Source organism: Hoplias malabaricus, chromosome 12, assembly GCF_029633855.1.
Source record: "Hoplias malabaricus isolate fHopMal1 chromosome 12, fHopMal1.hap1, whole genome shotgun sequence".
Taxonomy (NCBI): domain Eukaryota; kingdom Metazoa; phylum Chordata; class Actinopteri; order Characiformes; family Erythrinidae; genus Hoplias; species Hoplias malabaricus.
The window spans coordinates 35,222,984-35,244,563 of NC_089811.1; the positions used below are offsets into that span (position 1 = coordinate 35,222,984).

Genomic DNA, 21,580 nt, shown 5'->3' on the forward strand with positions numbered 1-21,580 from the left:
CAGGCTGTGTCCCAATTGTGTGGTACACACTAGTACTATACAGTGTATAGTGTGAACTCTACAGGTTAGTGCACAATATATTAGCATATATATATTAATATATTAACACAGTTTATTACTAACAGGGTGTTGTCAGTGACAACGCATGTCATACCAAACTGCAGCTGCAACTTTGTCCAAAAGCTAAAACTCACATCTCCCTCTACACTTCATAGTGTACAATGCCATTGGATAATAAAACATTTGTTTGATATAAGCTTCACGTCATTCTAACATTTAGTGCACTGTCTAATATTAGTTTTATTATCTGTGACATGCTCTCTGCAGGGAGTAAGGCACTGTTTGGCACAGAGGCAAAATTTTTCCAGTCATGAGAAACGCCTCTATTTCCGTTTCCCATTCAATAGCGGGACAATAGTGTCCATCATTGCTATACTCAAAAATCAAGTGGTTCTAAGTATGCGTTGTGGATTTCCTAGAAGTCTAAACTTTGACAATTGTAACTATGCACATACTACAAAGTGCAACACTAGTTAGAGTAAGTATTAAGTGCGCAATAGGGATGCAGATTCACATGCACATCATTTGCTGCCACATATTTATTTTAAACATTTAAACATTCAATTCTTGTTGAACAAAACACAATAAATTGACAAATCACATGTAAAGTGGAATTATGACGTGGCATGCATTATTTATGTATCCACTACGTTTGCTACTACCCGCCCCCTCCAGTATTTAGCTAACACCTCAGTAGGTTAACCCACTACTCACAGCCCAATTGGCATTGTTCACTGTTAGACTCGTCAGTCTCCCTGCTCTTTGTTTACTGATATTAATATTAAATGTGTGTAACTGAACCTCAGTAATGCACCCATTTATCTATCCGCTGCACGTTTAACTGCACAACATATGCTGTGGAGTGTTCAGTATATAACAGCCAGCATACATGCTAATACAACACTAACCTTGGTCACCTTTATTTTTTCGTGACAAAATGTTTCACAAATACACCTGGAGTTATCAAAACCTTGGTGAAAGATGAATTGACTTATACATTTGATGAGAAAATAAACATGTTAGGCCAGTAGATGTAGTACAATATAAACCTGACCTGAGCAAATTAATGCTAACTTCTGTCCTGTTTATTTCTGTTCATCTTAATTCTTTCCCCCTTGTATTTTAAAGATACGTCACATTATGTCTGGTTTAAATCCACTTTCAAATTCTGCTTAATCATCATTCCAGTTAGCAGGAGCTTTTTACTAAATTCTCTGACACAAAGACCTTTCGTGTGGCAAAGATATTTGGCAGCGTTTCAAATTTGGTCATTCGTAACCAGGCCTTTTTGGCTTCCACAGCTGAATAATTTAGAATTATATGTTCACTCCTGTCAGTCAAAAGTAACTAATGAGGAATGCTCTCTAATTCAAAATGACTTAACCCAGGTATGAGGTGGGTTTTTCTGAAAGGATAGAAGAATAACATATGGAGAGATTTAGGGCGGCCATTAGCTTCCTGAGAAAGCAGGTACTGCCTGTGTATTACCTGGTCTTCTCCTTCCAAGACCACCTCTACCGCTGGCTGATGGAATAGACAATCACAGTATCAGCTGAATGTTGACAGCTGAAGTAGCCAAGACACATTGCCATGTTGTGGTCCTCTAGTCAAAAGCAAATTTACTCAGGGTAAAAGAAAATTTAATGTACACAGGAATACATTTTGTAAGAAGCAGATATTGTGGATCTGTCATGCCCAAGCATGTCCAATTTCTCAAATCATCATTTTAAATGAGGAACAGAGCTCACATGAGACAGCAAGAAACTCAATTAAGTTTCTCTTTTTTTTCCATCCCTTGAGTTCTTCGGAAGCTCATTAACTCTCAGCAAGAGTAATAATTATCATCAATTTCCCCCCCTCCATGATATGTTGCTGATGAATATTCCTTTTAAGACCTCTTTTCTCCACTATGCAGCTTAATGCCTTGTAGCTTGCATTAGATAGGCCTATTACTCTCTTTAAGTGTGTACACTGTTTATTTATTGTTGATATTTTACACAGTAATGGCTATTTATTGTCATTACATGAAATGTGTGGATTACTTCTAATCATATATATTTGCCATTTGACAGTGCGGTGTCAGTAAGGAATTAGTGGTTCCTTAGGTGCTATCATTTGTTATCTACAGGCAGACTGTGTAACAGTGTTCAGTGGTGAAGCACGGAGTAGCTGAGAGGTTGAATTTGGTTAGTAAAGGCAGATGAAGACAGGGACATTGTTAGGCAGGTTCATGCCTGTGACAGTAAAGTCTGATGAATCAACAGGTGTGCTCAAGGCAGAAATACTTCCTGATACTCTCACTGATGTCACAGACATGCCGCAGACAGATATCTGTAATCCCGTCTGCCTGTCTGATGCATTGTCTTTCAAACACTGCATTGGACCAGTGCCAGTGACAGAATGGGTGCGCTACAAAAGGCAGTTTATATCTATAGCTTGTAGGTTTAGCACCAATTAAACACAAACTTAAAAGTGTGACGATTATACCATAGCTTTCACTTCAACGATTCGAGAAAGTCCCAAACCAGTATTTATATATTTTAAAAACAAAAACAACTTTGCTAAAGAAGCCTCTATTGTAAATGTTTACGACTTAAAGCACAATTTGTTGTCATTTTCAGCACCAAATGTATGGGTAGGCAATATGAACAGACCAATCTTAAAAGCTAAGCACCACTTAATGGACCTCCATGAATATTTCACATTATTTTAGTTACTGACATATATAAGTATGAATTAAAATGAAAATAGCAGCTTAATTTGCTTAAAAACTGACAATTTTATTAAATTGACGGAAAAACCCGAGCTCGCTACGGAAATTCTTGAACGCAACCGTGACGTCACTGATGGACAACAGCTGAACAATGCCGCGGTAAAACACCGTTATGACTGACTGTTATGACAGTATCTAGCTAAATAACCAACATTATTCATAACAATAGCCTAGCAATAAGCTAAACTCAAATTTAGAGGTACCGTTATTCTTGTAAATGTGATCAAAGTCGAACTCGAATTCATCCGACACTATAAACCTCCGTAATGCAGCTACGTAGCCGAGTATAATCTGAGCCACCGAGTTTAGCGAGTCAAGCTAACGTTAACTAACACCAACTAAAACAGGCAAAGTGAGTGTCCTTACCCTGTTTACCTCCATGTTACAGAGGCTCTTGAACACCTTTCGTTGGTGTCCTTACATGCCCATATTGTTGGAAAAGCGCCAGTGAAATGAGCTACAGATAACGGAGTGAGCGGATGGTCCTTTCCAAAGTGCGCGTTTAAAGTTGGCAATTTTAGTCCATTTTCTGGATACTTTGGGATCTTTGGGTCATTTGTGCACAGATGTCCCACTGTACATTGAATGATTGCAGCCAAAAACAACACACCTTTTCGTCATTTTGCATTAAATTAAGTGTAACTTCTAGAGTTGTTGTCCACCATCTACGTCACAGGCAAGACGCCTATTAGAGTTTCCCAACACCGTTGGGGGGGTGGACCAATGGTCTTTTAACCCTTATTCCTTGAATTAGTAAGAAATAACATGTTTTCTGACTATCAATAAACACAAGTCAGGAACTCAAATTCCACTGTATTTATTTGTTCGACACTTTCATATCACTGGTGCTTAGCCATTAAACTTTAGTAATTTGGAGGAAAAAAATGTCCATCAGAACAGTAGGGCTATGTTTAGAATATAATGTTAAGAATATGCTTTTTTTTCTCAATCATAAATACAGAACACAAAAGTTTAATGAGGGTGAAGTCTACCATACATTTTTTGCAAGGGCTCCTGATTGGGGCAACCATCTAAACACTGGTCGAATTGTGAGGATACTATTAGTTCCATCCTCATTGATGTCACAGCATCTGTGGCCCAGAGTTTGAGAGGACAAGGGCAGTATGCTTTCTGTGTAGCACCTCATGTATACATTGAATAAATTAAAATACATAAGCTACTGTAAAGCTATGTCATACATGTGCCCTCAGGTAAATGGATAAAACAAATCAGATAAATAACCACAGCTCCAGGCTCTTTCTGAGAGAATCAGCTGTGTTGTTTCTTGATTTAAATATCCGTTACCCTTTACTAACATTACTTAAATTCTGGAGATGGTACAAAAGTAGACAACTCGAGTTACAAATGAGTTTCTGTGATAATTCAAACAGTGAATAAAATCTTACTTAAACATCAGCCACGTTCAAACAACAGTCATTTTTCTTCTCAGACATAACATTCCACCTTAAAGCTTGTAGGGATTTTGAACACGAACAACCCAGAGAGAATTGCGTTTCCCCACAATCGTAGACTTACCCTTTACATGTGTATGTGGATTGTAAAGAATGCTTGGCTAAATCAGAAGCAGATAACTCTGTATTTGCCTCTCAGACCGTCATACAGCTTCTGAGTACTTTAACCCTACATAGAAAAGGTGCTCATTTTAAAGTTAACATACAGGGAACCATGATTCGAAGTAAATTTTCTTTTCTTATGTTTTATTTCTTTTGAGCTTCTTCACATTGTCTCACATCCTTTGTCATCTTTAGTTTATAGTTCTGCAGTTATTTTTTCAGCTTGTAGCTATAACTGGCTGCTTGATTGCATGCATTGTAGATCACATGCTACTTGTTTGTCCGTGTGGGGCTGTGATGGACGTCCTCTTCCACCTAGTCACGGAGACTGGGCTGGTGATGTCTGTTGCCTAGGTGACACACTGAATGGTGAGGTAGCTAAGCACTTTGGACACAGGCTTTTATTTCCTTCCACCTGCATAGAAGCCAAAACAGCAATTAAAAAGCTCTCTGTTTCTAACCAAAATTTCTGTAATGGTTATAACCACTAGCTATACACATTATGGTTTTCATTCACTCATTCCACAGTTTAGTGCTCATAGTGCACATTCTGTTTGGGCTGGTGTCATGTTTATATCTTTTGTATTGTAAGCAATGTTAGAATCTGATTAAACACGCCAGTTTGGAATATATGTTGTGGGAGAAACTATTATTATTATTATTATTATTATTATATCCCATTTATGACAGACTTCTGATCTTCTCTTTTGTCCAAAGCCTTTGAAACAACCCCTATCTTTTTAACCTAATTTTTTTCTTTACTCACCTTGCACTCAGGCATGCTGCCAGAGCACCTCCTATGCGAGTTACTTGTTTTGCAGTGCGACCCTGGTGGTCTGCAGCCAAAGCAGCTTTAAGAGCCCCCAGGGATTTAGGGGAACTGAGTGTCAGATCAGAAGGAGGGGTCCAGACAGACCGAGCTGCCTGCCCCCTATAAGCCTGTTCCCCACCTACTCACATATACACACCCAGTCCAGCTGTCTAACTTTTAGCTACTAGGACTGGGTCAAAGGGGTTTATTTTGTTTGTTGTGGAGAACACAGTCTCTGTGTTGCAGGTCAGAGTGTACTATAAAGACTATCCTCATTTGAAATGCCTCACATATGCAAGTGTATTTGTTTTTGTGTGTGTGTGTACTTTACCCATCACAAGAACAGAAGTGATAAATGTCCTCTCTGCTTTTTTTTGTGTGATATAAATTGATGCCCTATGCTTGAGCATAAATGCTCTGTAAATTAGTTATTTTAAAAATATATATTTAATTAGCTTTGCAGGAACAATATTTGAGTCACAAAACATCCTTTCCTTCCAATGAAATATATATATATATATAGTATCCAGGACATTATCAGTATGCTGAAAAATGTACAGTATTCTGTGAATCTGTGAGCTAGGCTACAGTACTTGGGTTTGTTTCCTTCCCCTGGCACAGTCTTGCCAGACAATACCAACCTTTTGGCAAGAATGCTTAGAGGAATTTTTTTTTTTTTTTTTTTACATTTTAGTAAGATTAATGACTTAAGAACTTCTGTGTGTGTCTCTCTACCAATGGCAGCAAAATAAGCTGCTTTATCTCTCTCTCTGCTACACAGTGGCTAGGGTCAGGAAATCTGAGCTTTGGCCTTCAATGAAGGACAGTGTTTAGATAAGTTCTTGGGAAGCAACTTTCTGGGGAAAAACTGACACTCACTTTCTGAGGCAGTCAGTTTGCCAGATATTTTTGGGAAGCTGTAGGAACATTAAAGATTACGCTGCTGTAAACAGCATAGGAGCGATGAGATAAGATTTTTAGCTTTAGTTGTATTAATGTACGTATAAACTCTCCACTCTTTCAAAAGGCATTTTTATTCATTGGAGGCAACCCCAAACGATCAAAAGCATAAATCGGGATGAGAGATATTGCTATATTCCTGTTTCATAGGTGGGTAATATTGACTTATTTTTGCTGTTTCAGATCACTCGAGGTGAAAATGCCTCCAAATGGCTGACTGCATTTGGAGACATGCTACAAAAATTAAACAACTCGAGTTACAAATGAGTTTCTATGATAATTCAAACAGTGAATACAAACTTAAAGGACAAGTTCAAATTCAGACACTTTCAAACGAGTAGTTTTTCTTCTCAAACATACCATTCCACCTTAAAAGACGCTGAGATCCTGAACGTAAACAACCCAAAGAGAATTGTGTTTCCCCTCAATCGTAGACGCTCCTTTTGAATGTGTATGTGAAACGTAAAGAAGGCTTGGAGCTGAGATTCAGCTCCACTAATAAACTGCCTAAATCAGTACTACATGAGTGAAAATCAGAAGCAGATAACGCTGTATCTGCCATTATACTTAATACTTTCTATGTAGGTGCGTAGAAGATGGGTTGAAACAAACATGCAAGATCACAATATAAATGAACAGTATGTTGCACAATAGGATGTACACATGTAAATAGAATGTGAAAATGCAGAAACACACCTTCATCTTGGTCTTTTATGGAAACCATGGTCACTTATCGAAATGACTAGATCTACACAGTTTTTGTGTTACAGCCCAGTTACACACTTACAGTTAGTTTTTTTTTTAGTTTTGTAAGACCACATTTGGCTGAGCTCTGTAGAATCCACACATTTTGACATAAAATATTTAAATAGAATAGTTTCAGTCACACTTTCAACAATAAAAGTAAAACTCTTTGTTACACCAATATTAATACATGCAGAGAACCATTTCCTGAGCTATTCCTATAACTGTTCCCAGATCAGCAGTTAACGTCACCCAACCCTGTGCCTGACTGCTGAGATGTGCTGGTGTTGCAGCAGATTATTTTTTTTCCTTTAATTCCTCCAAACCTCGACTCTAAAGATCAAGGGAAGAGGGCTGTGCAGTGTTCCTCTACACCAGCACTTCTGCCCTCAGCCATCTGACCCATCTGAGAATCAGCCTGACAGCCTGCTCTGCAGCCCAGATAGAAAGTGTGAGCGAGAGACTGAGAATGAGAGAGTGGCAGAAGATGGGGCTTGTGCCAACAACCCCAGACAAGCTCCACTAAAGCAAAGAGCTACAAGCCCTCTGGCCTTTTTGGCAAGCAACGCCTCAGCTTTTGGCCTGTTCCCGACACACAATAAATTAATCACGATTTGTACTCGGCTTAGGTTAAAGCTCTCTTTTATTCCCTTTCATTCTTTGTAGAGGAGGACAGGGTTTTTTTTTTGTGCAGATGCGCTAGCAAATGACTCACAGAATGTGTTAGCACAGTGTGGGCAGTTTCACTGTGATTTTTCTCCAAAACGCAGAGGGAGATTGGTAGACGTGGAGGAGGGTTGTATAGTCCAGACCGAAGGTCCACAGTAAGGCAGAGTTGAATGTTATCTCTGGAAAAAGAGGCTGACGTGCTTCTGAGCAGCAGAAGAGCTAACCTTGAGCAGGAGCATAAACAGTAGCAGGGCAGCACTGAACTGGTACAGTCTGCCTCAGCTGTCCCAAAAACAATAAGCACCCATTCTCCTCCGCCAAAACCCTGGCCTCAGCTCATCGACTGTCTTTTTCCCTCAGCTTTTCTCAATCTCTCAATTATTTTTGTGTTAGTAAGAGCACTGTGCCCTCTACAGGTTCGGGGAAGAAAATAACTCAATCTTAATAGTTATTAGGGCTTTGAGCATGACTTGCTAGAACCACTGTTGAATTTGTTCTGATTTGAATTGTTATTATGGCTCTGTGATGTGGACACACGTAGAACTAGGCTTTTTCATATTTCATAATACAAATAAATGTAACAGCAAACACTTTGTGCTTTGTATTGCACTTAAAGTCCAGTATTTATTTATTTATTTATTTATCTATTTATTTAGAGGTTCAGGTTTCATTTTGGACTTGGTTCAGGAACCTGGATGTAACATAATGAACAGAGCTTTAAAAAAAACAACAGCTGAACTGGATCTTTGACCTGACGTATAAGAGAACTGAGAAATACAAGTCTGAGTATGAAGAGTGGATTTCTGTGGTTTGAATGTAAGCCTGCCCCCCCCCCCCCCCCCACACACACACACTTTTTTTCTGTCAGTGTATCTTAACCCCTTGTCTATATATTTTTTTTCCTCTCTCTCTCTCTCTCTCTCTCTCCTGTCATAACAGTGCACTGTGTTTTTTTTTTTTTTTTTTTTCTGTGTATGTGTTTGGAGAGCAGGGCCTGTGCGTAGGCCTGTTCCTCTCCACCCCTCAGCTCCAGAACAGGCAGACGGCTTTTCACCCAAATTACAGGAAACTGTCGCGTCTAATGACCTCCCTCTCTGCTTCCACAACAAAGACACGGCTCAGAGCTCAACGTCAAGACACGCACGCAAATATGCACACACAAGTGCAGGCAGGACGCTGTTATATGTTGTTTGGACAGTGTAGATTCCAATCCTCTAAAAACAAATATTTGTAATATTTAAATTAGTTTATATTTACATTTAAAAGTAAAGACTTATGCACAAAAATAGGGCAATAGTGTGATATGTTGATTAGGTTATTTGCTAAGTTGCATCATTTATGACAGCCTTGTACGTCTTCACACTGATTGGACAACTGGTTTTAAAATACAACAAACAAAAGGCCTATCTGAGAAGTACTGTTTTTTTTTGTGTTTTGCTAATTGCAGTTCAGCTTTATATTACTTTATTTGTATTGCTTTGTCAGTACTGTGTGAAACTAATGAGACCACAGGCAGCTGTCCTGGCCAATCCCGAGGGTCAGAGATTGCTCAATGTTCATGTTTATTTCCCTTGTTATGACCCATCATAGCTCTGTGATGTGCTGTTACTCTTTTGGTTTTACTTTTCTAACTGGGGACATCCATCCAAACTGAAAAGGCTCTCACTGGAGTTAGGTGGGAACACATGGCCATGGCAAGCATGTATATACGTCTGTTAAATTTCCTCGCCTTTCTTAGCACCAAGCCACCTCATATCTCACATTAGACGGTCTGTGGAAGCAGAAAGAATAAAGCTAGCAGTGGTTACCCCCACCTATACCACCTATATCACTGTCTGAACGCTGGCAATACAATAGTACAGCTCCATGACTTCACTCAGGCTGATAAACGACCGCCATTTCAATTTTTCCCTCTTACTAACACTCAGACCCAGCTTGGCTATTTGCATGACAGGGAGAAAAGAAAGAAGGGAGAGAGAGAGACTGTGAGAGTAAAGTGCAGCAGGATTAATTTGCTGGGTACAGTTGGGGTGAAAGCAAGCCAGCTGCAGCAGAGATTGCTATCGGCCCAGAGACAGCCATCCCCAGCCTTGCTGGCTCTGTTTATGGAAATAAGGGCAGCCCTTTTCACTGTGCCTTTATCAGGCAGCACGTTTCTGAGGACATTAAATTCATGACTCTGTTAAAAAAGCCCCTTATTATTTCTCTGCTAACAAAGGAGTTGTGATGAAGGCTGTGTGCTTATACACACTTTGGAAATAGTAAAATGCATTGAATTACTTGATTGAAACCTTAATCAATACCATACCCTCTGAACAAGTTGTGGTTTGTGAAATGTACAGCTGTGAGGCAATTTCTGAAAGTGTGTGTGTGTGTGTGTGTGTGTGTGTGTGTGTGTACTGCTTATATTGCGGACCAGCAGGTGCAGAGCAGGACCCAGGTGCTCTGTTGTTTGGTAACCAGTGAGTGGAGTTGGACCACCTACAGACACAGCCCCTGTTTCTGCATCTGATTAATTAAGATTTAATACTGTTGATCTGAACTGGTCTCCAGTGCAGTCCTGTTTTAGCAGGATTATCTTGCACATAATGAACCTCTGTTGCTTAGCTGCCTCTAACCATTCTCTCATTAATGGAAATGTGAACTCAAACAAATCATTTCAGGCGGTTTAGTGTTAGTAAAGCCATAGCTTGTTAACACTGTTTTCCTCCACAGGGTGTTCAGGATGTTTTTCTTTTAGCAAGCTCATCTCTGCCTTTATTTCTGTAGCTGCTCAGAGTGAGGAGAGAGAGTGCGCGTTTAATGACCAGCACCAGCAGTTTGACGAGCAGAGCGTGGCTGGTGATTGGCACGTGACCCGGGAGAACAACACCATCCTGTGCAGCAAAAGCAGCCGTTGCTATGGCCTCTGGGAGAAAACCCATGATGGAGACATCCGCCTGGTCAAACAAGGTCTGTATACACACGTAGTTAATATTTGCATTGCTTCGAGAATTGACCCTGTTAAGCCTAGTTCGGTATAGACACGTGTTGATACAAATACACCACGCCTTACTAAATAATCCCTGTCTGATTGCAGGCTGCTGGACTTACATTGGAGACCAGCAGGATTGCCATGACGACCGTTGCGTGGTGACCACCACACCGTCACAGATCCAGAATGGCACTTACCGTTTTTGCTGCTGCAGCACAAACATGTGCAATGTCAACTTCACAGAGAACTGGGTTCCCAGCCCTACCAGCGCCACCATACGTGAGTCGTTATTCATCATCGTTTGCTTACATCATCTCACGTAGACACACAAAGCTTCATATTTGAAATCCAAAACTTAATGTGCTCTCACAAACTTCCCAAACATGTTCGACTGGAACAGGTCCCTGTAAAATGCTTGTTTGACTGGAACATTTCCACGTTGATTATTACTCAGTTCCTGTTTCTTTTCGGGTTTTGCATTTTAGGTTCTCACTCACTCACACGGCAAATGGAGGTGTCGTTTAATACTATGACTCACGTGATTAGTTATCCTGCGCAAAAATACCAACCAGATATCTAACCATCCCTCACTAAAATCACAATTTGCTATGTTTCTGTAGCAGTGAGAGGCAGAATACACAGTGGACACAGTGAACTGTATGCGCTGCTGGTTCCTGCTGCCTCATGTGCTTTGTATTTCATTAACACTAATGAGTTGGTATATGTGACATTTTATTGGTTGCATTTTAGAGAATACTGTATATTTGTTGTGATAGTATATTTTGTGTTGTATATTTGTTCTCTCCTCAATATGTTGTTCCAATGGACAGATGTTACTTCTTTGTTGTTTTCAGTTCCATCTTAATCAATTTGATGGCGTGATCCTTTTTTGAAATGTTATTGAAGGCTTCATTCTCCATCCCATGTTAGTTTGCCTGCATTTGTTTTGTTTTTTTCCACATTTTTCATCATACTTTTTTGTGCTTCTGAAAGCACAGTGCAGTTATTTAATGTGGCAATGCGTTAGAAATTGTCTCATCAGTGAAGGTGCTGAACAGGAGAATGTTAATTCAGGCCTCTTGCCAGATCACAAGATTAGAGATGAAAGACTGGCTGGTTTTAGATTTAACTCCACAAATCCCTTCATAAAAAACACACTGCACGTACAGACTCCTATTGTAGTAAGGAGTCTGTATTTTAAAGGAATTATGTAGGAAAGACATGAATGGACAGTCATGACGATCCATCAGCATGTACAGCAAGTGGCCAGCGTGGTCGCACCAGCCATTAGCCACCAGATATAGCCATTATTATTTGCAGATAAAAATATATAAACGTTTGTATGCATATAAACAGCCAGTTGGTCAGAAACGCTAATGAAACTTTGATTTCCTCTGCTTATTATTGTCCTATTATCAAACCCAGGTTTAGAAAGCTGCATTAGTCTTTCTGACTAGTATTTTATCATGGCTTGCTGTGGAACACACACACACTTAAGGGTAGTGTTCACAAGGTTACAAAACACCTACCTTGGAAGAAGAATATAACATAGGGTGACCAGACGTCCTCTTTTACCCGGACGTCCTCTTTTTTAGACTTAAAAAATGTCCGAGCGGAATTTCACAAACGTCCGGGATGTTGTTTTTCTAGAGCTTACATAGAACTTCGAGAAGTTTCGTTCACAAACTAGTCCCGCCCTTCCCTACTCCGATTGGTTCGCTTGAGTGAGAAGGGGGCGTGGTGAAGTAGCCTAAAATCTTCTGATTGGACGGTCTGACTGTAGATTTACGGTTATTGGTCGATAACCTTCTCTGTAAACATTTAATTGGTCAGTCTGCACGTCAGTAGTCCTTGTTTACGTCAGGCAAAGCTCATGTACCTACCCTCATCTCGAGCAGCTATGCCGAAACGTAAATGTAAGTTCTCGGATGAATTAAAAAAGAAATTCCCATGTTTTGTGTAGGAAATAAAGGTGTAAAGGACCTAAAAGCACACACAGGTTCAGCTAAGAATACAACGGCAGCGAGGGGCGTGACCTCATCACCCCTCCCCCTCCTTCTTTTTTACCATCTCAGATCTGGTCACCCTAATATTATACAAATATAAAAATTTCTCTTTTGTAGTTATTCATTAAGTGGCTGCATTGATTCAATTTGGTTTATGAGTTCACTCAGTGTACAAAGTTGATTGTCGAAGCTCAGTCAGGCGTAATGTTCATCTCTGCAAGACCCTCTAGCCTCTAGACAATGCTTTAGTGTGCGGGCAGTGACACAAACAACTGAATTGCATTTGGACTCAAAAAACATCAGGCTGAGTAAGGCTTTTAGACCAGGATTCTCAAGCCTCTGTGTGAAGTTGTTTTGATTCGAAGCTAAATCCAAAAGCTGTTCCTTGTGTGTTAGTGAGGCGAGAACTAAATCTACAGCTGACCTTAGCTCAATCAAAAAAATATATAACATAAAGACATATATAGTGAGCTGCCCATTAGGACAGGAGGATTCGGTGCTTTAATCTCACAGTACTCACTGAGAAGCTTCTCCTCAGATAAAACACTGCTGTGCTCTGCAGCTGTCTACTCGCCCTGTGTTCTCCCATTCAGCTTTCGCTCTTTCTCTTTCCTGGATTTGTGTACTGCCTCGCCTCAGGATATAAAACCCCCGTCTGCCTTTTCTTTCTTCACTCCCTCCAATCTCCATCAAATCTATCATATTCTCTCTCTCTCTCTCTCTCTCTCCCTCTCTCTCTCGCTTTCTTTTCTCTTTTTGTCTTTTGGCTTTCAGAGTAGCTCTATAGAAGCAGTGGCCGTGGTGAAGAAATAGGATTGAGTCACGGCCCAAATGCAACGGAACAATGCAGTGAAAAGTGGAAGAGAAAAAAAAAATCAATGGCTGTCAGATTCTGTACTTATTCGCTTGATGCTTTATTTGGTTTGCCCTGCAGTTAATTTGTTAGTAGTTAATGGTTAATAGTGTTTTGACTGCTTTTTCTTTCTTTTTACGTAAATTAAAGAATAGCATCACCACTCTTTCTCAACTGAGGATGAAGAACTGTGATCTTTCTATTTATTTCTATTATAATTAAAGAAATAAATGGTTATTCTAACTTCATAATTACAGATATTACCAGATTTAAAGTGTCAACAGCCACAAGAACTAAAAATAAAGTCCACCTGTTGTAATGGTCAGCTCACCTAATTATTTCACTAAATGGACACTGTATATACTCCCAATGTATATATCTTCTTTAATTAAACAGCTGTTTCCACACAACGGTGGTACAGCAGGTAGGTGTCGCAGTGACACAGCTCCAGGGACCTGGAGGTTGTGGGTTCGATTCCCGCTCCGGGTGACTGTCTGTGAGGAGTGTGATGTGTTCTCCCCGTGTCCTCGTGGGTTTCCTCCGGGTGCTCCGGTTTCCTCCCACAGTCCGAAAACACACATTGGTAGGTGGATTGGCGACTCCAAAGTGTCCGTAGGTGTGAGTAAATATGTGACTGTGTGTGTTGCCCTGTGAAGGACTGGCGCCCCCTCCAGGGTGTGTTCCTGCCTTGCACCCAATGATTCCAGGTAGGCTCTGGACCCACCGCAACCCTGAATTGGATAAGCGGTTACAGATAATGAATGTATATCCAAAGTTGTGTTCAGCAGCCGTAGTGAAGCGTGTGTATGGAATGAAAGTGTTGCAAAGACCTACACATCAGCAGCTTGCAGTCTCCACTCTCTCAGAGCCCATGCCTAGCAATCAGAGCATACGATATCAGCAATCCAAAGCACATACACACTGTATCTCCTGTGTTTTACGGCGACTGGTGCCGAAGTGTGAACATAATCTTCTCCTCACACCCACAGTTGATGTTTTCTCGCCTGCACAGGTCCTGAATACTTGATAAGCTTTCCAATTAGAGCTTGTCACTGTAAGCTCTCTCTCACACTGTATAACCCATTAACTTCATGAGATCACAGAATGTGTGTGTTGCTGTGTTTAAACATGTGCAAGGGTGAGTTTTTGGTCTGAGAAACACAAGAGCCGTATCAGGTGAATTCTTTTTTTTCCCTCCATGTGCAGGTAATTTTAGCATGTTCATTCTGCTAGTAACTGAAACAGTTTGCGAAGCTATGTTCTGTAGCAGTATATTTCCATTTAACCAGAGAATAGAACCGTGACTCATTTGTTTTTCTGCTTCAATTTGCGGCAAATTTATTGTGCTGATTTGCTTGAGAAACCTTCCCAGCAGCTTGCCCAAAACCAAAGCATTTGGCAAAAACTTGCCACCTGTCACAATGTGATGAAGGTTGCTGTATGAAAAAGTGTGGCACTCACAGCGGGGCTTCCTCTTGGAGAGGTGCTAAGTGCCTCTCATTCGGGTTGGGGGGCACATGGCACGTTCAAGCAGTTTTTCCCCCCAAAGGTCAGGCGGTAATTAATCTAAGAAACACAGTGCATGGTCCATGATCTGTTCCGACGCTGCAATTTTTTTTGGGGGTGTGTTGTGGTGCATTATGTTTCTTCTTCTTAGCAGACATCATACACACTAAAAGGTCATACTCAGAAAAAGGAGTTGAAATGATTAATCAGGGGAATAACAGAGGATACAATAAGTGGGTAACAAAATATATATTTTCAGGGTGTAACCAAAAATATACTTGCAATGCCAATTTTAATCCTAGAATTATAATTTAGTTTAAATTCTGATAAGAAAAATGTATGGTCTTCTTTAAGAGGCAGAGGGGTGTGATTGTGATTCAGGTTTAAATTTAAATATACGGTTCATCCCTTTTTTCCCCCCTGATAAACTACATGCCTTTTCCATCCATGGTGTAACTGTAACAGTAGGTCTTTTATACAGTAATAACTTTAGGGGTACCCTACAAACGTATGTGTGTTGTATAGCTACAAGACTTACAGTTTAAGCATTTGCAATTTAAGTGGTTATTAATTAGTACGTACAGATTTTGGCAACAGAAGTGCAATACACTAACAAACCATGCAAATCAAACTGTTCGCACTCTGCCAATCCGCACTGGAACGAGGTCACTGTGACGGCCAGCTGTTCTGGCATTAGCAGAGGCAGCCTGAAAGGAGGAGCTCTTGCAAAAGACGCTCCAGATTAAATCTGTCTGTCTCTTAACTTGTCTTCAACCCTCTTCCATCCTCCCACTCGATCTCTCTCATTTTCGTCCTCCGTCATCTTCCCCATGACCTCATACCACCTTCCACCTCATACAACCGGTCCTGCTACAGCTAATTTTTTATTGGGAGATTCTTAGATTAGGTTTCTATGGCTGAACTGCATACACTTGCAAAACATCACCATGCACACGATCAGCACTCTTCCAGAATGGAAACGTGTTCTTAGGCATGATGAGTCACTGTCTAACAACCTGAAGGACACATTTTGAGATTGATAGAACAATAATTGCCCAAATGCATAGTCCACACTCTAAAGTTAGGTGAGGGGAAATGATGGTCTAAAGCTGTTTACTTCATTTGGACTCGCCCACTTAGAGCCAGTAAAAAGAACTCTGTGGTACAGGATAAAGTGAGTTTATAGAATGATAATGCCTCAACACACCAGGCCTTTGCGTCTAATATTCAGTGTTGGAATAAACTGTATGCCTTACAATTCATATTAAAAAGGTCAAAATTTAACTTAGCTTTTTCAGTTGTCAGATGCAAATTGCCAAAACAAGACAACACATGCCCATGTTCTCTGCTGAGATGGCTCTGGTTCTGTCGGTGTGCTGTGCTGATTATCAATCTAGGAGCAGACTCATAGTTGGTTTTGGCATTGGGGATGGTCAGGTGATGGTTAAGATTAGCCTTGGCCAAAAGGAGCCACCTAATCTGAGATCAAAGGCTAAGGACAGACTGTGTGTGGCTGTGACTACTGTGATGTAGTGCTCCCTATGTGTGTGGTTGGTCATCAGCGCCTCTATGGGAGGTAAGCCTGCAGGTGATGGCATTGTGAATGCAGTTCTTGTATTTGTGATAAATGGACCATACTCTTCAAGAGCTACTACCCTACATTATGCTGCTGCGAGTGTATGTGGCTTGGTCAGTGGGTGTGTGTGAATAATGTACACTCAGGATGGTATTAGAATGCAGTCAGGAATGCGAAAGTGTGTATGTGTGTGTGCCCATTCATTTGTGCAGTGCTGTGTGGTATGACCAAAATTCTATATCACTGTATTTTTCAATATTATATCGGTTTCATGATATTTGACGTCCCCCTCCCCCCCAATGCATGACGTGTTAACCACATTGATTATGAGAGAGGTTTTCTACAGTAGATAAAGTGTACATTTTGGGGGGGGGGCTTGCCATATTATATGTATTACAGGTTTGCATGCCCCACAGTCATAATCAGTTTTCAGAGCCTGGCACTACATTAGTGAAGGGATCATATGGCATAACAGTTGCAGTGAAAATATAGAACCTTTTATTTAACACATTTTTCAGACAACTTCAAAACTATAAACGAATTTTCACAACGTATGTAAATCAGCTACTCTGTTAATGTTATCAATCTCTCACCAGATTTTTTTGTTTTAAAGTTTTTTTCATTAATTTACAGCATTTTTAAACAAATAAGAGGTATTTAGATATAAAGTAGCCAGGGCTGCTTGTCAGTGGTTGTATTGAACTGATGAAGTCCCAAATATCTTCATTAAATAAGTAAATAATAACAATAATCATAAATAGCAACAATGTGCACCTCCCAGCAATAACACTAATCATACTTTAGCTCGACATCCTTTGCAGTAAGTGTTTGTTTGGTCCACATCCGACCTTTTAAACCTGAAGTACCCGAAGTACACAGCTCCTTTTTTCACGCAAGAGTTCTTCTGAGTCATCATCTATTTCAATGTCTGGTAAAACTTCTGGTTCAGAATTTCCCCTGTCCATTTTCACCGCACTCAATAACTCCACTAATACTTGCGCTTTGTTCTATGCTAATTAGCGGTGCAGCAATGGAAAATGTCCCCCGTGAAGCAATTTACCACCGCACTGCATTCCGGACGTGGTTAGGCTTTTTAATCCGGTGTAGGCAGTATATGAAACATTTATAAAAAATTTAAAATTAAAAATAAAACATTTTCGGCCGCCAATCCACCTACCAAGGTGTGTTTTTGGACCGCGGGTGCACCTGGAGGAAACCCATGCAGACACTGGGAGAACACACTAAACTCCACCGGGAGTGGGGCTCGAACCCACAATCGACACTACCCCTGCGCCACCGTCCTAATTATTATCACTATTATCATCAGTATTATTATTTTTATTATTATTTATACATTTATTTTAATATTCACATTAAATGTAATGACTTTAATGAATTTAATGAAGCCACGAATGTCACATCCCAGCAGGAGTCAGTGTTTGGACGCATGACTGTATTAAAGGCTCTGTGGTGGTAAAATAATCATTGAGTAACAAAATGAGATAATTAACAGTAATCATCTGCGTTACATACATCACCATCTATTACGTATTGAACAGCCCATAATTTGAAGCTGTTCTTTAGACACATATCAAAAATGCTAGGCGCTAATCACAGCAGGCTACAAACTAAAAACGCCCTCAATTTATACAATATACTGAAGCTATGAAAAATATGAGTTAGAAATATCATTACAGATTTGACTGTTTTTGCTGTTTATGTCCTGAAGAATATTCAAAATATATTGTCTTACTTTATCAAAAATACTGCAGAAACGGCAGCTCTGCTTCACATAGAATGTTTTATTTTAAAACGGAGAGTGTCTTGATGTGTGCTGTAAGTGTGAAGCAGTCGGAAGGCCATGAGAAGCTGATCGATCAGGCATAGATTAACCTTGGCAGTAGATTTAATTGCAGAGGAGGAGTTGAAAATATGAGCTGCCTCATGACTCTACATCTTCACTAATCTCTCCTGACTCTGTCTCCCTTTACTTTCTTCTCTTCACTCTCTCTCCTGATCTCTTCTTTAGTTCTTCTCACATAGCCTTTCCCTCTCCTTAACATTTCTTCACCTCTCCCGCGTCCTGTCTTGCTCCCTCTGATGGAGTCATAAATATAGACAGGCTGACCACTTTCGCACAGGCCTGCTGCTCTAATTTATGATCATCCTCTTTTTTTTTTTCCCTCCCCTCTTCCCTTTATTGATTTTCCATTTAAAGCCTTAGGGCAGCAGACAAGTCACCTCCCTCCTGAAATGTAAAACCGGGGTAATTATGGGTGGCTGATATGACAGTATGTCATCATCACAAAAAACTGTAAAAGTACTCATTACACATTTCTCAAATACTTATACGTTTTCTAAAAAATACAGTGAAAACTAACAATATATTTTGACAAATGATTTTGATTTGTTCCAAAATAAGTTGCAGTTTTGTATTCATTTCTATGAAAGAATTTTGTATGAATCTAAAATAAAATAAAGCCCATTACGTCACCTATACCGTGCATAGTATGTCTTAAAAAAAAAAAAGACATTTGGGTTTAGCCTTCTGCACAACTTCTTGGTGTATTACATTGGCAGTATGAAGAAATTTGAGATTTAAGGCCACATAATATATACCCTACATAATATTTTACCTTCAGATCACAGCCTCAGATTTGCTGTGATGCTTCACTAACCTCTGAAAGATTTTTAGAACTACAAACACAAGACCTCATGTGGCAGGTTCATGTCTTCCATCCATCCATTATCTGTAACCGCTTATCCAGTTCAGGTTCATGGTAAGTCCAGAACCTACCTGGAATCATTGGGCGCAAGGCGGGAATACACCCTGGAAGGGGGCCAGTCCTTCACAGGGCAACACATACACTCACACACACATTCCCTTACACCTACGGACAATTTTGAGTCACCAATCCACCTACTAACGTGTGTTTTTGGACTGTGGGAGGAAACCGGAGCACCCGGAGGAAACCCACGCGGACACTGGGGGAACACACCACACTCCTCACAGACAGTCACCCGGAGGAAACCCATGCAGACACAGGGAGAACACACCACACTTCTCACAGACAGTCAGCCGGAGGAAACCCACGCCGACACAGGGAGAACACACCACACTCCTCGCAGACAGTCAGCCGGAGGAAACCCACGCCGACACAGGGAGAACACACCACACTCCTCACAGACAGTCACCCGGAGGAAACCCACGCGGACACAGGGAGAACACAGCACACTCCTCACAGACAGTCACCCGGAGGAAACCCACACAGACATAGGGAGAACACACCACACTCCTCACAGACAGTCACCCGGAGGAAACCCACGCGGACACAGGGAGAACACACCACACTCCTCACAGACAGTCACCCGGAGGAAACCCACGCAGACACAGGGAGAACACACCACACTCCTCACAGACAGTCACCCGGAGGAAACCCACGCAGACACAGGGAGAACACACCACACTCCTCACAGACAGTCACCCGGAGGAAACCCACGCAGACACAGGGAGAACCACAATTTAACATAATAGAAGCCACATATAAGAAAAATACAATATATTTGTGTTGAGTAGTTTAAATATATGGTCTATATTTTGTGTTGTGAGTAAATGCCTTCTGCCTTCTTTAACGTTAAGTATTAAGTATTTCATAAAATACAGTAAGATACAATATTTTATGCACTTATTTGAACCACAGGACATTACCCATTAGTCTACATTACTCTGAAGTACTTCTAATAAGATTGTCTGTGATGCTTGTGTGACAAATACTGTTCCATCCACTGGCGTTTTGGCAAAACTGTGCCTGCCTGGTCTTGTTTATCTTTGCTTTATCTTGTTTTTAAAATGCCCTCCTACTGTTTCTAGCCCATAGTATGTTCTGTGACTCGTTAGTAAATATATTACAGAGAATATTTCTATGATCATGTCTTCAGGTATCTTTTATTACATTTTTGTCTAGAGATAATTAATGCGTGATTTTTTTGTGTGTGTGTGTGGTGTGTATGAGGAAAGAGCATAGGGTTATAGAGCAGACATTCCTCTGTGTGGTAAAAAATGGCGTTTGAAGTGTAAGCATGTGCAGACGTGTGGGCGGCCTGCAGACAGCAGGGAGGTAAGATGGGCAGGTGTGGGTCAGCAGTACAGGAGAAGGATTCGCAAGCACAGCATGCACGCTTGCATTTAGAAACATCCAGAACCTTGACTTCTGCACTGCTCCAAATGCCTACATTAGCAGTTTTTTTTTTAATCACTGAATGTACGTGAACTCATTCTCTGGGTATGGCTCCATGTTCATATCTCTCACTTCATCTATGATTGGTTCCTACCGAGTCTGGAAAATGGTGAGTGCTGGTGATTGATGAGGCAGTTGCCTTGGTGCTGGGCAGTAACCGGTCCAGCAGTGACTCTGATTCATGGTCATGTCAGCACTCTCTCCAGCGGGGGTCAAACAGGTCAACTGTTTAAGGTTCACGAGTCATGGTCACAGACAACCATTCCAGTGTGTGAAACCTGAACTTGCAGATCCAGCTTGTCCGCCTGCCTGCAGACGTCTAGACACTCAGCAGAGGCTATACGCTGATTCAGAAACTTTTTTTTTCTTCTTCATGTTGAAGACAGAGCAAGGGCTCTGTTTGGAAGGCTGTTTGCCATTCTGTGATATTTAGGGCGGAGTGAAATTGGAGCGTGTCCTGATAGGCTGATCCAATTTGTACCCTGCCTTTTGTCATCTACTCTGTTATCTTATCTCATCTCATCTCACAGCCTAGACAGCTCAGGGCTGTGAAATTGAAATGTGGAACTCTTTTTTTTGCTTGTGCTTCCCATTCTAAATCAAGTGTTCTTTCGCTTTGTGTCTTTTTTTTACATGTTCCCCTTCCATCACTCATTTTCCTTCTTTATTCGCACCCTCTTCACCCTGCCTGACATGCCTTTCTGCTTTCTCGCTTTCTGTCCCTCGCCCTTCCTTTGTCTCTTAACAGTGCAGGTAGGCAGCCTTGTCTGTCTGAAAGCAGACACTGCTTTAGTGAGATACATACTGTTTGAGACTCCGCCCTCTTTCACTATCCA

The 21,580-nt window shown here is 40.8% G+C and overlaps 1 protein-coding gene across 1 annotated transcript in view; it reads left to right on the forward strand.

Moving 5' to 3' along the window:
- The window catches only part of bmpr2b (bone morphogenetic protein receptor, type II b (serine/threonine kinase)), a 63,404-nt gene that overhangs the window by 13,891 nt on the left and 27,933 nt on the right, over positions 1 to 21,580 (forward strand). Inside the window, exons 2-3 of the mRNA XM_066686025.1 lie at positions 10,361 to 10,543; positions 10,671 to 10,844. Coding sequence (XP_066542122.1) covers positions 10,361 to 10,543; positions 10,671 to 10,844 — 357 coding nt within the window. The remainder of the gene's footprint in view (positions 1 to 10,360; positions 10,544 to 10,670; positions 10,845 to 21,580) is intronic.